The sequence below is a fragment of the Tetrahymena thermophila genome (assembly GCF_000189635.1).
Source record: "Tetrahymena thermophila SB210 genomic scaffold scf_8254592, whole genome shotgun sequence".
NCBI classification, from domain to species: Eukaryota; Ciliophora; class Oligohymenophorea; order Hymenostomatida; family Tetrahymenidae; genus Tetrahymena; species Tetrahymena thermophila.
The window spans coordinates 555,745-573,189 of record NW_002476363.1 but is presented as its reverse complement, the minus strand read 5'-3'; the positions used below and the strand labels follow the sequence as shown (position 1 = coordinate 573,189).

Sequence of the window (17,445 nt, the reverse complement as noted above, 5' to 3'; positions counted from 1 at the left end):
TTAGATATTATTTTAAATAGTAGAAATACAAATGGATAAGGAAAGTTAAATCATCAAGTAATAAGTGGTTTATGAAGGAAAGTGGATCAAGGTATTAAAAAAGGATTTTTCGATAGGAGACAAAGTAATTAAAGAATATGAGTGTGTTGAAAGAAATAAATCTGATAAGGTATTTAAAGAATTCGATGGAGTTTCGATGGCACCTATACTCTATAATACTCCTACAGGAATTAAGTAGATAATTATAATTGCTTAATTTAGACCTCCTGCTGGCAAATTTATGTTAGAATTTCCTGCGGGACTAGTTGAAAGCGATAACTTATTTGAAAATGCAGAGAGAGAATTGAAGGAAGAAACTGGTTATTATATGGATAAATAAAGTTAAATTGAAGAATTATCTTTTCCAAATATACCTATTTCTGTAGATGATCCTGGTTTATGCAGTGGATCAGGCAAATTTATCGTTGTTAAAGTAGACTACAAAGACATTAGAAATTAAAAAATAACACAAGAATTGGATGAGGCTGAAAATATTCGAGTCCATTTAGTAAACTTGGATAGTTAATTACTAAGTTCTCTTATTTAGCTTGCAGAAAATAATGGTTATTGGATTTCTACAAAGCTTTACACTTTTGCTGCTGGATTTTGCTTTTCTCAAATTGCTTCTAAGTTTTGATTATTTAGAAGTATTTTATGTGAGCACCTCTATTTTTTTTATGTTTTTGTTATTGAAATTTCAAGAGTTAAAATATTCCTTAGCTACCTGCTTACTTAAATTATCTTTTTAATATTTTTTTAGACAATAAAATGATAAAAAATAAAGAGGTAAATAAATAAATAGAAAGATAGATAGATAGATAATAAATGTAAAGATTTTTTAGAGAATCATTTTTTAGAAAACATTTTAAGAATTCATTTGTAAAATATTTTAAATTAATTCTCAACAAGCTTAAATTTTCCATATTTTTTTAAGATTTAATTTAATATAAAAATGAGTTCGACATATTTATTTTAAAAACCCTTTTCATTTTAATTAAAGTGCTAATTAATCAATCATTCTTGAATTTTTGTTATTAATATTTACTATTTAAATAATTTTTTATGAAATATTAAATATTTTTAAAAAAATATTACTTTAGTTAACGTTTTATATTTTTAATAAATGTATACCTACCATGATTAACTTTTTTTAAATTTTCATTAAAATATGAGAATAATGGTTGATATAAAATATGATAAAAGAATAATCAACTTTATAGATTCAGATTAAATAAATCTATTGATTATTAATTATAAAAACTAGCCATTTACTTATCAAATTATGGAAAATAAATAACTAAAATACTTTTATAGCTAATCAAATAAAAGTATATTTTTATCTTTTTTTAGTATTTTATCAGATGATCTATTGAGCTTAAAAAATAAATTAAAATTTTTAACTAAACATTGAATTGATACTCAAAAATAAATTAGTAAATTAAATAAATAAACAATTTATTAAATTTAGATATGGCAAACCAAAAAAATGTACAAAAAATTATGTTATTTATAATTCATAGATAAGAAAATTTAGATTGTTTAAATAAATACAATCAAATTTTAGAATTAAACGCAAAAAAAGAAAGAAAAAAATCATTTTTGAAAAATTAATTAATATTAATGAAAGGTAAATATATTATTTCTTTATCAAATAAATAATTTTTGCAAACTTAGTATGAATATTTATGTATTAATAATATAAATATTTATGTATTAATAATATAAATATTTAATTAAAAATTGATGGTATTTATTTGACTTATATTGACAACCAAAGAATTTGTTTTATAAAAAAGAAGACAATAACAAATAATTAGATTATACCAAATATGCTTAATATTTTTTACATGCATTATTTACTTGAAATTTTTTTAAACAACTAATTGGAAATAAATTAATCAATTAATTAATTAATTAATTTAACTAAGTATTTGTTAAAAATTTGTGATTAGTAAGTAAATAATCAACAAATACATTAGAAATAGCATCAAAAGGCATACAAATTTATAAAAAAATAAATAAGTAGTTGAATATATTGATTAATTATGGGAAATATTTGCAAAAAGACTAGCTTTATAGGATATAATGACAATTATTAGAGTAAAATAATTTAAATTTTTATAAGCAAATATCAAATTTTCTACTTGTTTAATATTATTTTACAAATTTAATCAGAAATTACTATTAATGATTTTGAGTGTTCGAAGAAATAAGTAGGTAGAGAATGGGTAGAAGAAATTATTGGTTAAGGTGGTTTTGGTGTGGTAATTAAATCATTTATTGATGAAGCTATTTTTTTTATATCTTTAATATATTTATCTATGTTTTTTGATAACAACTATAAATACATTTTACAATTAATAAGGTTAAAAGGGTTAGAAAGAAAGGAGAGTAGGGCCCTACATACGCTATGAAAATGATGGAAAAATATCAGTAAAATATCATTAATAAATTAATAAATGACAAACTAAAAAGAATTTTGATGATAGTGATCATTTTTTTTTACTAATTTCAAAAGGGTTTCTAAAAAGAACAATATTTAGACTACACTTAATGAAATGTTTATTCTGAGAGATATATAGCACCCGTAATTAATTGATTATTAAATTAATTAATAAAATATTATTTAGTGTAAAATTAACTTTTTTTTACAAAACTTTTGCAGCTTTTTGATCAACATGAAATGGGCGTTCCATGATGAAACATACTTATACTTAGTTATGGAAGAATTGAAAGGCTATGATCTTCATTTTCATTTAGTCAATTTTAAACTCAAAGATGATCTAATGCTTAAATAGAAATACTTTGATTTAGAACAAAAGAAAGTTCAACTTGAGAGAATAAAGAAAAATACTCCTGATACTAGCAAAGGAGCAGCTGATAATAAGAAAATAGAAGTTGACCCATCATGTTTTACAGAAAATTAAGCAAGTTTGATAAAATATTTTGTTTTTTTGGCAAATAATAATTTTATTTGAATAAAAAAGGATTTATAATAGCCCAGCTGTGTTTGGCTTTAAATTATTTACACAACAATAAAATTATTCACAAAGATATCAAACCTGCAAATATTATCTTTGAAGACGATGGTTACTTGAGAGTTACAGATTTGGGTATTTCGAAGAAATTTAGACCAAACAACAACGTAGATATATCAGGTACTCCTGGCTATATAGGTAATATTGCAATTTTCTTTATTTATTTTTAGCATTCAACTCTCTTAAATAATAAATTTAACTCGATATTTTTCTAAATTTCCAATTAAATTTTATTATTAATTTTATTAAAATTAATTAATTAGCACCAGAGGTTCTTTGCCGCTAAAATCACAAGTAATATTTTGGAAATAATATTTTCCTCAATAAATAATTTGCTTAATTTTTAACTAAAGTTATGCAGTAGATTATTATGCAGTGGGAGTAATATGTTATGAATTAATGCTTACCAAGGTAATTTTCATATGAATTCTCAAAAAAAAAAAATTAATTTTAATTTTGAATAATTCAGAAACCTTACGAAAATGATAAACCTGAAAAAGATAACTACAATAAGGAATTACTTAAAAACATCCTATAAAGCTAAATAGAAGTGGTTCCTTATAAGCCTGGTTAAAAGCCTGGATAAATAGACACTACTAATCCTATTAATGGAATAACGAAAGTTGTTGCTCCCCAAGATTGGAGTAATGAAGGAATAGATTTTATGAATTAAGTAAAAAATAAACAAACTTTTTCAAGTATTTAACTTTAATTTAATAAACTTACTTTTAACAACAAAGTGCTTACAAAGATAGCCAACAAAAAGAATTGGCTATGACAATATAGAAAAAGTTCTTGAACATAATTGGTTTAGAGATATTGACTTTGATAGACTTGCTGCAAAAAAATACAAAAATATACCTTTTAACTAATCTCATATTTAGAGATCTATAAAGAGGTCTAAATTGTAAGAAATTTATTATTATTAAACTCTTATTTATTTGATAATTTTAAAATATTTTTACTAAGCTGACTTGTTTTAAATTTTTGATATAAAATTAAACAAAAATCTAATAAGAGATTCCTATTTTTATTTGACTTTTTTTATTTTACGAATTTAGAAATTAGAGAAAAATTTAATTTAAATTAATTTTAAATAATTCGAATTTTATTATTTTTAATGAAATTTGTATTGAATGAATAACTAACTAGTTGTTAAATTAAAAAAATTAATTATTATATTTACGATAGATTTAAGTTCTTGTAAGAACAGATTTAAAAATATGATGAAGATATAGAAAGGGAAAATTAAAAGAAAAACGATGTTGATAGTCCGACTGAAACAAATGGTTCTGATTATAGCTAAGATAGAGAAGAAAAAGAATCTAAAGCATAGAAATAAATTTAACAATTAAGGTTGTAATAACTATACAAAAATTAATAATAAGATATTTAAAACTAACAGTAAGAGTAACAAAGAAAATTGTTAGAACAGTAAATGGAAGAGTAAGACAAAATGAACTAAAAAAAACTTTAAAACATTCAGCATTTTTTTAAGTAATACTACTTTGATAGAGAAAGATATGAAAAAGAAGTCAAATACTTAGAGCAAGAAAGAAGAAAGTTAGAATAAGGCAAAAAAGTTAAGTCCAATTAAAATCTATCAGATTTTCAGTCTAATTCTCCAAAAAGATCTTAAGTGCTTTATGGAAAATAAAACATAAACAACGATACTAATGATAATAATATAGATGATAAAATAGATTTCCCAGACATTATTTATGAAAAAAAGAGCTAAGAAATAAATTACAATTAATATATTAATTAATCAACATTCAATTAGTAAGTAGCTAATCCCAGATAAAGTATTATTAACTTACAATAGGTAAGCAATAATCCAAATTTATCATTTACAACATAACCTGATAGCCAAGCTTCATCAAGAAGGCTTAATGATTCATCGAGATCTGATGTTAATAATGTATTTATTTATTTAGTTATTTTATTATTAAATTATTTATATTTATATAATTTTAGACTTCATTTCTCTCAAGGTCTAGAAATAATTAAGATTAAAGGCAAATAGAAATGTAGAACTAGATGATTTCTTCAAAATCTCCTCAAATAGACCCAAATTAAATCCATATAAATACTAATCCACAAAATAATAATGGTTAAAATAAAATTTAAAGTAGAAACATATTCCAAGCAAATCTAAGTAGCATTGCAGATAAAAATTAATATTTTAATTAGTGAACCAAAAAAAAAATGAACAAACAAAAGAAAAAAATATTAATTGGAAATAACAGATAAAATGAAATTCACAATAATAATAAAATTTCAAAAAATTTTAGTGAGTATTTAGTTAATAAACCCTCACTTACTTAGTTATTAAACATTACTAATTAGTTTTTTAATTTAATAAATTTATAACAAATTTCATAGATAAATTCAAAAAAATATGAATAAAATAATTTAATTAATAAATAAGAAAAACTTACATAAAAATAATATTTGGCACTTAACAAATTTATTTATATGACTTTCATTAAACTTAAATAGGCTATTAATAAGGTTTAACAATAAAATTTTAAGTTCAAAAATGATATTTTAATCACTTAATTAATTAATTTGTAATATTACTGAACCTAAATGCTGCAATTCCTCAATATAAATATCACCTATGAACAACATTGTAAAAAACTCAAAACTTGGTTTTAATAAAAGCTAATTTAATAAACGAGGGATAATATATAATTGTAAATATATAATGTTTATGTCTATATATCAATATTAAATATATATAATAAATATAAAAAATATTTATTTCTTTTATAGTTTATAAATAAATTCTTTATGCTTTATTTATTTATTTATTTATTTATTTATTTATTTATTTAAATAAATAGTTATTTCTCTCACTATTATGAAACATTTTTAAATTCTAAAAATTGTTAACTCTTAATAATTTAAATAAAATAATTGCAAAAGTATAATTAAAAGATCATATTAAATAATGATTATATTTAATATTTCAAAAAGAAATAATCTCTTTATTATTAGGTAAATTTATTACAATTCAGAATTATAAAAAATTAAGAAATATTTATTTATTATTATACATTTTACTTTAAAATATAATTATCTTTTTGTTAAAATATTTAATTAGATTATATTTAATCTGTGTTTAATTTAGTATTTTATATTATTACATTTTTTTCTTTAACTAAAATTTATGTACTATAATTTTTATATTAATATTTCACTGAACATCTAAGAGGAGATCATAAATTACTTAAGTAGGATTTATTGTTAGAAATGATTGTATGTTTGTATTAAAAGTAAATATTTATAGCATAGTCTATTAATACTCTTTTATGATAGGTATTATTTACTTTACTTCGCAAAATTCTAGCTACTCTTCATGCATAGCAAACAGATGAGGATACTTAAAGAGTTCTTTAAATATTTAAAACTTTTTCTCTATATGAAGAGGATTTACAAAATGAAATTTAAATGAAAAGAGGACATTTTTTCTAATTTTGTTTAGAGAAACCATCACATTTTTGGTAAATTCTATTGAATATAGATTTAATGTAATTTTTGTCTAAATCATATTATTTTCTATTTCTAATGACTCTTTTTTGTTAATTGTTTCATAGTGATACTCAAGTCTAAAATTCTTTTCTTTTTCTTCTAGACAAACTTTCAACAAGTTATCAAAAGCTTCCCAATCGATTTGTTTTATATAAAGGTTTATTTAAAACTGATTTTTTTTGAGTTACAAAAATTATCTTTTCATTTACTCAAATGTTAAGTTTGTACATTTGCTGCAATCTATTTGCATCCATCTTTCATAAGGACCGAACCGTAAAAAATTTATCATATTCAAGAATATATCAGCAAAGAATGGAATGAATATAAAAGTGAATATATATAAAATTCTTCTTAAATTCTATAAATTGTCTAAATTGTTGAATTGTCTATCTAGAACAAGCTGAATCAACACTATTATGGACATATACCCGTTAATAAGATACTTATAATTGTTTGATAGCAAGTAAGATCGACTATTCTTCTTGCTTTAATTCATCCTCATTAATCCAAAATACTGAGCACTCAAGAAGCAAAATACTATCATAAACATTTGGTTGGGAGATATCACATCATATTTGCTTCCTATTAGAGATTTAATAGGTCTTTTCAAATCACGAAGAACAAAATATAGTATAGCAATTATAATGTTGTAAAAAAAGAAGTAGTCAATTTAATGACAAACTAGCAAAAATCCAAGAACTATTGTCATCCCTAAGAAATTATTGAGAATCATTATTATTGAATTAAGCTTCGAACTGCTCTATATAATATCCTCAGTATAAAATAAAGAAACTGAAGACAAGCTACTCACTAAAAAGCAAAAAATGACGCTATAATCTTCTATATTTTAACTTACAATAATGATTAGCACAAAAATACTCTAGATATAAAAATAAAGAAAGTGCTTCATCCCAAAAGAAATCAAGTAAGTGCTTCGATAAATATACTCGTCATCAAAGTAAAATACATTTTTAAATAGCTTGATAAAAAACTTTAACTTCTTATTTTTATAGATTGAAACCACGCTTAAAGTGATAGAAACTGCTCTGCATAATAATAGCATACCTAACAATATTATCCCATTTGAATATGAGTTTTTTAAAAAATATATGAAGGAAACTATGCCTAACCCAAAAGAACTGCTATGTAAAGCACTATAATAAAGACTCATGTATGGAAGTCTTTTTACATCATCTACAAGACCAACAAACTTCATTTATTATTTTATGAAATTAGTTAGTAATTCTATTAAAGTAATTTCTATGAGACAATACTCTACAAATTGTCTTCTTTAAGTTAAAAATCTCTTTTCTTTTTATATTAATTATTGATTTTTTCAATATTACTGAATTTTAAGCTTAAATAAATTACATAAATTATGCTAATTAAGCTTTAAAATTAATATATAATCAGCCCTTTATATTAAAATGTTTTTTGATTAAATATTCAAAAAAATAAATAAAATTTATTAACAATTTAATAAATTTTTTATTTTATTAAATTAATATTTCTTAGAATAAATTAATATAATAATAGTAGATTAATGTAAAGTAACATTTCTTGTCAATATTGGGTAATCCAAATTTTAAAATAATCGCTGATATATAAATTTGCTTAATAAAAAACATACTCAAACTATTAAGACAAGTAGATCTTTTATAATGAAGAATTAGTATTTTTCTTATGCCTTACTCAATCATTTTTAAACTTATCTAATATTTTATATATTCTAATTGTAGGATGGATACATACATACATGCATCCCTCTTTTCCAAAATTATAAACTTGATTTTAAATTAATTACAAAACTTAAATTAACAAAATTAATAATTAGTAAGTAATAAATAAATTTGCTTATTTTATCTATGAATTACTACAAAGAATGCATATCTTATTTACAAAAACGATTATTATATAAAAATATTTTCAATTATTACTGTAATTTGAATTTAATAAAATATTTATATTGTTGAGTGAAATAAAGTCATGTTTTGATCCTCTCTATTCAAAATCATTAATTAAAACTTATCCTAGAATTTCTGTTAGTTCTAAATCTTTTTAAAAGTGGTTACTTTAGTTTTAAAAATTATAAACTTAAATAAATAATAAGAAATATGAACCATATTAATTTTTAGGAAATATTTTCATCATTTTATAGAGAAAATAATAGGTTTATTCTATTTAATTAAGGTGTTTGTAGTTAATAAAAGCTAAGTCTTAATAGGCACTTTCATAGTTTTTATTGATAGCTATGCATTTTTTAAGGAAATCAATAGATATTTTATAATTCTTTTTCTTAGAATAACTAACCCCTAAATTATAATATGAACTATCGCAATTATTATCTATCTCTAATGCTTTTTTGCAATATTTAATGCATAGATCATCATCTTATTTATGAAACCTATAAAAATAACCTAAATTATTGTTTCCCTTTGATGAATTAGAGTTAAGCTAAATAGCTTTATGTAAATATTTTTCTGCCACAACTTAATCATTTAAATTAAAATATGCATAAGCTATTCTGATAATTGATTCATAGTCTAGTTTATTTTTTTAAATTTCTTCTTATATAATCTGTTAAGATAGCCATTGAGTGCCTTTGTATTCAGAGAGCAATTAAGCGTAAAAAATTCTAACCCAGGAAACATTAGGAAATTTTTCATAAGACTAAGCCATTACTTGTTTAGATTTTAACAATTAATTTGAATGAAGATAGTTTAAAGCTTAAATATAGTAAATTCTCCAATAGTTTTAGTCTAATTAAAAACACTCATTTATTAGCATTTCTATCTAGCTTAGTGGTGAGTTCTTCCTTTTAAATAAAATTAAAACAATTTCTATCCTTGCATCAATATTCAATGGGTCAATTTATAGTATTTATTTTAAAATCTCCAAAGCATTTCTTTCTTTTGCCATAAATTTATACAGAATTTAAACTTAAATCAGCAAGCTGATAACATCTCTTGGATTAGCTTTTAGTTTTTACTTTGCTTCTCTTTCAATTTATTTGATCGGCTTTTCAAAATAAATTGACTATTTGTTAGCAAAAAATACAAATACGTCTTTGCTTTATTCTTATAATAAATTCATATAAATATATTATCATTACATATATATTTTTATTAGATTTTTATGATGATAAAGTAAACAATTTGAATAATATAATAAAAAAAAGTAAATTCAGAATCTATCTATCTGATCAAAATTATTGATTATTGAAAAAAAAAATCTAAATATCTTTAAAAAAAAACATTAATTTGACAATATAAATGACTAATTTTTATAACAATCACAAAAAAATATTTTTAAAATTGATCATATTGATTTCCTTATGTAATTTTCACTTTAAATTCTTTAAGCTTTAAAATAAATTAATTTAGATTATTTAAATTTCATCACAAATAAATTAAATTATATAAAATAAACAGATAATTTTCATTGGTAAATTCTATTGTTTTTTTTAGAGGAAGAATAATAAAGCTAATAATTTTACTATTCTTTTAAAAGACTTAAATATTTATTTTAATATTCTTCTTCTTTTTCTAAATCAGTAGTCAATTCAATATCTCGAAAACCATAATTATTTAAATATTTGAAGTAGCCAAACTAGTCTTGAGGATATAAATTTATATATTATTAAAGATAATAGTCTCTTTTTTACTAATTCTTTAGCTATATTATAAGACTGTATATTTACTTAAGACACTATTTTTGATATTTTTTGTTTTTAAAATTATAAAAAAGCTTATAAAAGTGCAAGCTTTGTTTTCTATCTTAAATTTCTTAGTAAGATTAAGCTAAGTTATAATAGCCCATTTATGAATTTGGATCTCTTTCAATGGCTTTTTGTGCATATTTTATAGATTTAGAGTAGTTAAACATATATTCCCTATTGAAATAGCTATAATAGTTATATGGCTAAGGAGATTAAGGATTTAATTTGATTGCTTTTTTAAAAATATTTTTGCATTTTTCTAATTATTTTAATGATAAATATACGAAAGCCAGCCTTATTAAAATCTCATAGTCAATAGATAATTATTTTTCAATTTTTGATACAATGTCTATAGCCAAATTTTATTTTTCAGCAATTTCAGAGTAGAATTAGCATAGATAAGCACCTATCCATGGATTATCAGGATAAATTTAATGTAATTATTAAATAGAATTCATAATATGTATTTTAGTTTTCTTATTTTATGCAAAACAAAGCTCTACATATTTAGTCCTCCAATATTAGCTATCTAAAATTAAGCACTCACGAATAATTTCTTTAAAATTAATCTTTTTTTAGTTATCATTCATCATTTGTATTATATGGATCAAATCTAATCTAGCATCGATATTCTAAGAATCAATTTACAAAATCTTTTTGCAAATAGCTAACGCATTTTAAAAATTATTTTTATATCTATACTCTATTTGTAATTTAATAAGTAGCATCTTCACATTACAACTGCAATCTACCAGTTCTTTGTTAATCCCTTTTTCAATATCTTCTAGTGACTGATGATAATAAATTGTTTCCTTTTAAGCAAAAAATATATAAATAAATGTATCAGAATTCATTGAATTATTTATCTTAAAGCATTATTTTTCGAAGAATTTACTTATCTAAATTTTATAAAAAATGTTAAATGTAGAATAAATACGCTTAAAAAAATCAAATCAATTTTTAATTAAAATCTTCAAATATAAATTCAATTTTATTAATTACTAAAAATAACAATTTAGAAACAAAAAAAATTAAATAATCATATTAATGTGTCTTAGTTTTACAAATATTTGAGGGAAATTTATAGAATTTAAAAATATTTTAATAATTTTATGAATAAACTTAGTAAATTTTAAAATAATCATATTCATTTTTAAGTAGTGAGTTTAAATTCTTCAACCAAAAATCATATTAAGGTGTTTAGTATTTCAAATATTTGAGGGAAATTAAAAGAATTATTTACTATTTAATAAATAAAATTAGTTAATATATTTTTAAAATAATCATTTTCATTTTATAGAACAATTCATTTTTAAGTAGAATTTAAATTCTTCAACCAAAAATCATATTAAGGTGTCTTGGTATGTATTTCAAATATTTAAGGGAAATTTATAGAATTTAAATATTTGTTTACTATTTAATGAATAAACTTAGTTAATATATTTTTAAAATAATCATTTTCTTTATCTAAAACAATTCATTTTTAAGTAGAATTTAAATTCTTCAACCAAAAATTAATTTAAAGAAATTACTCTTTTTTTAATTTTGATATAAAAAATATTCCCCCACCGGGACTTGAACCCGGGTCTGAAGGGTGAAAACCTTCTATCCTAACCTGCTAGACTATAGGGGATTACAGGATTTTAGAAAAAAAACTTATAAATTTTTTAAAAATTTGCAAATATAAATTATCACGCACGTTTTTATAAGGTAATAAAATCATCTAAATTTTACAAATATTCATTCATTATACAAATAATTTAATGTTGACTATGAGTTTTTGTATGTAATAAAAGGGTAGCAAGAACCCTTTTTCTTTATTCTATTTATGTTAGAAAACTATGTATACTCTGCTTATTCAAGATCAATTGGCTTGTTCTCAATAAACTACCTAAACTAATGTAAAACATACAAATTATTTCCATATTCATCATTAGGAAATTATTTTGGAAATTTGCTGAGATAATAACTTGCACTATTTTCTTCTTTAATTAATTCCATATAAATATAGGCTAATTCCTGGTAAGAATTAAGTTTTTATCTATTAATTTGTGTACATTTTTTGAAGAGTTTGACAGAGTTTTCATAATCTTACAAATTAAAATAAGAACATGCAGCATTATAGATGGCATCTAAGTAGTTAGAATCTAAAATTATAGCTTTTTAGCACATATCTATTGATTTTTAATAATCTTTATTGACTCTAAGCAAATACCCATAATTATTGTATGCTTTCGTAGAGTTTGGATTGAGCTCTAAGGCTTTTGTTAGTAGTTATTCAGTTAATTCATTTTCCTATAGATTTATATACGTATATGCTAATCTTATCATAATTTCAAAATCTTTTTCTTCCTCTTTCATAATTTTATCAACAATTTATTTTGATTCTTCCAAGTCTGTGCCCATTTTCCTATCAGAATATATTTGTGCCATTTGAGCCATTAACCAATAATTATATGGCATTAAATCGATTTACTATTTGGCTATATTAAACACATCATCAACTTTTTCTTAGTGGAAGAAAAAAATGCACTAAATGTACAAGTTTCTCCAATAAAGATTATCAAGCTAAAAGCATTCATCTAATAAAAATTACTATTGTTGGATATTTTTAAGTTTTTTTAGTATGCAAATTTAAATAATGTCTAATCTTGCGTCAATGTTAATCTTATCGATTTAAATAACTATTTAAAGAATTCTTAATGCTTCATCAAATTAGAGCTTATACTTGTAAAGTATTTAAGCTTTTATAAGTAAAGACCTTATATTTTTAGGTTATAGCTATAAGATTTTATCTATTTGTTTTTCAATGTCATCAAGAGAACCTCTAAAATTTTCTTGCTTTTTTTCATAGAAAAATGTGAAAATTGAGTTATTTATGAATTCTTAATTCATCAGTATTTAATTAATTAATTTTCTGATATTAAAAGTATCTTTTATTTAAATAATTTATTATTTATTCTAATATTTAATCATCACTATTTTAGTTAAAATTACTTTTTTTAAAATATTCCCTCATCAGGTATGAAGGCTAAATACCTTCTATCATATTATCAAGTATAAGTATGTATATTCAATACATCACTTTATATGCCATTTTTTCTTATAAAAAATATAGAGTTTTTTTTTTTTGGTTTATATTGGATTTATATTAATATAAATAGATTATAATCTAATTTACTGTAGTTTAATTATATTCACAACTATATCGAATTAAAAATACATCAAAATCTTAAAAAATTATGCTAGATGAATTAAGAATAAAAAAGAATATATAAAGTTTAAATATTATTATAAATGCAGTATATAAATTTAAGGTAATTTAATTGAATTATAATTAACAAAAGTAAGTTTGAATTATATCATAAAAATAAATCTTGCCAATTTAAAATAAGCTACTAAAAGGCATTTTTTAGTAAAGGTTTGTTAATAAAATCACTCATCCCTGCCTATATTGCTTTTTAATTATCCTCTTGACCTACATAGGCTGTGCATGCTATTATTACAGGTAACTATTTAAGCTAAACATTATTATAAAATTAATTAACTTCAACAGAGAGCTAATAACCATTTTTAAATGGCATTTCAATATCCATAAATATTATTTTAGGATAAAGGCAACAGTTTTAGTGAAAAATATCTTTTACATAATCCAAAACCTCCAAACTGTCTGAAATAGAATGAGTTTAAAATTAGAATGTTTCAATAGTTTTTGATAAAGCATAAATGTTAAACTAATTATCATCTATTATTAAAATCTGGGGGCAATTACACTTTTTTTATTTCGATATGTTATTTAAAATAATCTAATCTATAACATACTAGGGATTAGCTATTTCCAGTGTGCATTGACTGAAGTATTAATCATTCGATAAAGAGTTTATTTTAACTTGTGATTAAACAAATTTTACTATTTTTTTGCTGCTAGAAGCGATATTATTTTATGAACTCATTTGATTTTCAATTAATTTATTAAAAGGAGTATATGATGTAAATCCTTCATGCTTTTAATCGTACTTAATAGATGAAACTGATTAATATTTAGATTTATTTTTTGAAAATTTAATATTTTTACTAGTTTCTTAGCTTAAATTAGAATCAGTTAAAATCCTATCATCATTTGTAAAAGATTTTTGTTATTCTTAAATACTTTGTTCATAATTGCTGCTTTTATTAGAAGTTTACATTTAGTCAAAAGTTGATTTTTTATATAATTCTGCTTATTTATTTTGATCTGATTAATTTATTTTGACTGAATTAGATTTATTTAAGAATCCAAATAAAGAATTTTTGTTATTTTAATCTTATTCTTCTTAAAATTTAACATTGTTTTATTTAATGAAATTAGGAGAAAATGAGCATATTTTTGAGTCCGTTTGCTCATCTAATTCTACCAAGATAGAAGAATCAAACTGCTCTTCATTTTTTTATTATACTGACAGGTTATTAATTTCGTCTTTTTAATCTTGAATTTTTAGTGAAAAGCTATCATTTTTACTCTACTCATCTTAATCTTAAGTATATTATTCATTTAATGAATGTTAAGTAGCATTTTACTTTAAAATTTTCACCATTTAATTTTAAGTTTTCTAGCTATTATTATTTCGACTTTTTTTAGCAGAAGTTAGCATAGAATTTTTAGAAGATCCATCAATCTATTTTGAAAAGGCTCTTATTGACATTTTCGTTGCTTCGACTTGCACTTAACTAAAACGAGAAAATAGCTCTATATAATTCTAATCCTAAACAAGAAAGCTAAATACTGATCCTTTTCCATAGTCGGATTCTACTGAAACACCGCTGTTTAATTTATCATTTTTCACTAATCCTTTTGCTATAGAGTTAGAAATGTATAAGCCAAGTCCACATCCTTAAGAATTCAGCAATTCATCTTTATTACTGTAATTTATCTATTTAAAAAAATAAAATTTAATTTTTATTGGAAAAACATGATTAATTAATTAAATACCTTGGCACAAAATTAAAATATTTCCTTCAAATTTTCTGGCTTAATACCTATGCCTGTATCTTAAACTGCTATTTTGTAAACACCATTATCGAAATTTGAAAAATTTATTTCAATGTAACCTTGTTTAGTAAATTTCAAAGAGTTAGATAGGAAATTCAAAAGAATCTATCTTATTCTGTTTGGATCTGAGCAAATATATTCAGGCATTCCTTTATCAATATTGATTCTAATTTACAAATTTTTCATTTAAGCTTAAATACTAACTAACTTTTAACAATCATTAAGTAGATTTAAAATATTGAATTCTTAAAACGAATACTTAAACTTTCCTTTATCCATTTAAACAAAGTCAAGAATGTCATTTATTTAATTAAGTAAAAGTTTATTAGAAAACAAAGCAGGATTCAAATAATCAGTGATATATTAAGGATTTATCTCTTACATTTCATCTTTTAACACTTCCAGCATAGAGATAGAGCAATTAAGTGGAGTTCTTAACTCATGAGATAAACTTCCAAAAATTTTCATTTTTTCCTACTAAATTTCTTCAACTTTTTTCATATATAAATCTTCCCAAACATCTTAGACTATAACAAAAGCTACAGTATCAACCTTTCTATTTTACAGTATGACATCTGCAGATATAAATTACAAAAATAATTCTTTATTCTAATGTTTAACCTAATTTTTTAAGATAAATTTCCAATAAGATTATTGTATTTAAAATATAAATTACTTGCAATTTGATAATTTTTTCTTTTTTTTAAACATAAGTTTCCTCATCTTACTAAATTTCAGTTTATCCTTGGTCATTCTTACCCATGCTTTCTTTAAATATATTTTCTAAAATATTTTAAGCATTAGTAACTTCTGTTGGTTGAGAACTATCATGAGAAATTTAATCTATTTTTTTTAAAAATTAATCTTTTATATTATCTTACTTATTTATGGATGTTTTATTTTAATAAAAGTTGTAATAAGAATTAATTAAATATTAAATTACTTTTTTATTTTAACTTAAAACAAACGATTTGATTTTCATTATTAGCTTTATTGTTTTCTTGTTTAAGATTATCTCCTAATTTAGTTAAATTAGCTTAAATTTATTAATCTTCTTTATTTTTTTAGGTAATTTATTAGTTTAGATGATCTTTATTAAGCAAAGTTATTAAATTTTATTGATTTTTATTTAAATTTTATTTAAATTTGTTGCTTACTTCTTCATATTATTGATCATAATCATTAAATTAACAGTATATTATTTATTAATTATGATCTTCATTATGATCATATTATTAATTACACTTACTCTAATCTTAGCTTTACAAATTAAAGTTTTAATTACTCGCATATGGTAAATAATTCATTTAGTTAGCTTTTATAATTTTTGAATTATTTTTTTTCTTTTTAGAAGAATCAATATTTTGCAGTATGCTCAGATCTTCTTCACAAAAATTTAGTCCAAAACCCTTGTAGGAAATAATTTCACTTTAATCAGATACAAATGCAGTATTTGAATAGCGATTAGATAAAGAAAAACGATGCTTTGAAATCTTTTAATTTTTTAAATTATATTAAATTATATAAATTTTTTGCTTTTAATTTTATTAAAAATAAATTAAATACATGCTTTTCAGACTTAACATCCTTTATTAATGAGTTCTATAAGCTATCCTTGTTATGTTCTAAATGTTTTACTCCTTATGCACAAAGCTTTTAATGACTATTGCTAATTTTTGAAATTTTAGTTTGCTTCTCTACCAAGCATATTTCTTTATTTTCAAATAAATTTATCTCTTGCTAGCATTTATCATTTTAAATTGTTTATTTAATAATCTTTTATGAAAATATTTTATCTTCTCTTATATGTTAACTTGCATTTGAAGATATGTCTTTTTAACTAATCAATAACCTAGAAGTCTTATTTTATAATTGAGTAGTGTTTTCTTCATTTAAAATAATGTCTCTCTATTTTTTTTAATATAGATTACTATTTATATTTTGCGTTTAATTGATATTATTTTATTATTTTTCTTCAGAATTGTTATTACTAGGGAATTAGCCTTTGTGATTCTAATTTTTATCATCAAACATTTATTATTTTAATACTTTTTATAGCTCACATTATTTGTCATTTTCCTTTA

At 21.5% G+C, this 17,445-nt stretch overlaps 5 protein-coding genes across 5 annotated transcripts; 2 read left to right on the top strand and 3 right to left on the bottom strand. All coding sequences in view use genetic code 6, as the record gives it.

The window, feature by feature from the left end:
- Positions 1-31: 31 nt before the first annotated feature.
- TTHERM_00717770 (NUDIX hydrolase) lies at positions 32-676 on the top strand (the record flags this gene model as incomplete). The annotated part of the gene is made up of 1 exon (XM_001015096.1): positions 32-676. The coding sequence occupies one exon, from the start codon at positions 32-34 to the stop codon at positions 674-676; it is 645 nt and encodes a 214-aa protein (XP_001015096.1).
- A 1,408-nt stretch (positions 677-2,084) lies between these two features.
- Positions 2,085-5,273, top strand: TTHERM_00717760 (Serine/Threonine kinase domain protein; the record flags this gene model as incomplete). Its single annotated transcript, XM_001015095.3, has 12 exons — positions 2,085-2,139; positions 2,215-2,303; positions 2,405-2,472; positions 2,558-2,626; positions 2,705-2,970; positions 3,027-3,215; positions 3,341-3,371; positions 3,431-3,488; positions 3,547-3,750; positions 3,818-3,984; positions 4,269-4,998; positions 5,055-5,273. The coding sequence occupies 12 exons, from the start codon at positions 2,085-2,087 to the stop codon at positions 5,271-5,273; spliced, it is 2,145 nt and encodes a 714-aa protein (XP_001015095.2).
- Positions 5,274-8,540: 3,267 nt separating this feature from the next.
- Positions 8,541-9,707, bottom strand: TTHERM_00717750 (tetratricopeptide repeat protein; the record flags this gene model as incomplete). Its single annotated transcript, XM_001015094.2, has 1 exon — positions 8,541-9,707. One exon carries the CDS (start codon positions 9,705-9,707, stop codon positions 8,541-8,543), a length of 1,167 nt encoding a protein of 388 aa, XP_001015094.2.
- Positions 9,708-12,072: 2,365 nt separating this feature from the next.
- Positions 12,073-13,227, bottom strand: TTHERM_00717730 (tetratricopeptide repeat protein; the record flags this gene model as incomplete). The annotated part of the gene is made up of 1 exon (XM_001015093.1): positions 12,073-13,227. The coding sequence occupies one exon, from the start codon at positions 13,225-13,227 to the stop codon at positions 12,073-12,075; it is 1,155 nt and encodes a 384-aa protein (XP_001015093.1).
- Positions 13,228-13,694: 467 nt separating this feature from the next.
- On the bottom strand, positions 13,695-17,181 carry TTHERM_00717720 (ATPase, histidine kinase-, DNA gyrase B; the record flags this gene model as incomplete). The annotated part of the gene is made up of 4 exons (XM_001015092.2): positions 13,695-15,242; positions 15,302-15,982; positions 16,038-16,204; positions 16,305-17,181. 4 exons carry the CDS (start codon positions 17,179-17,181, stop codon positions 13,695-13,697), a joined length of 3,273 nt encoding a protein of 1,090 aa, XP_001015092.2.
- Between the last annotated feature and the right edge of the window lie 264 nt (positions 17,182-17,445).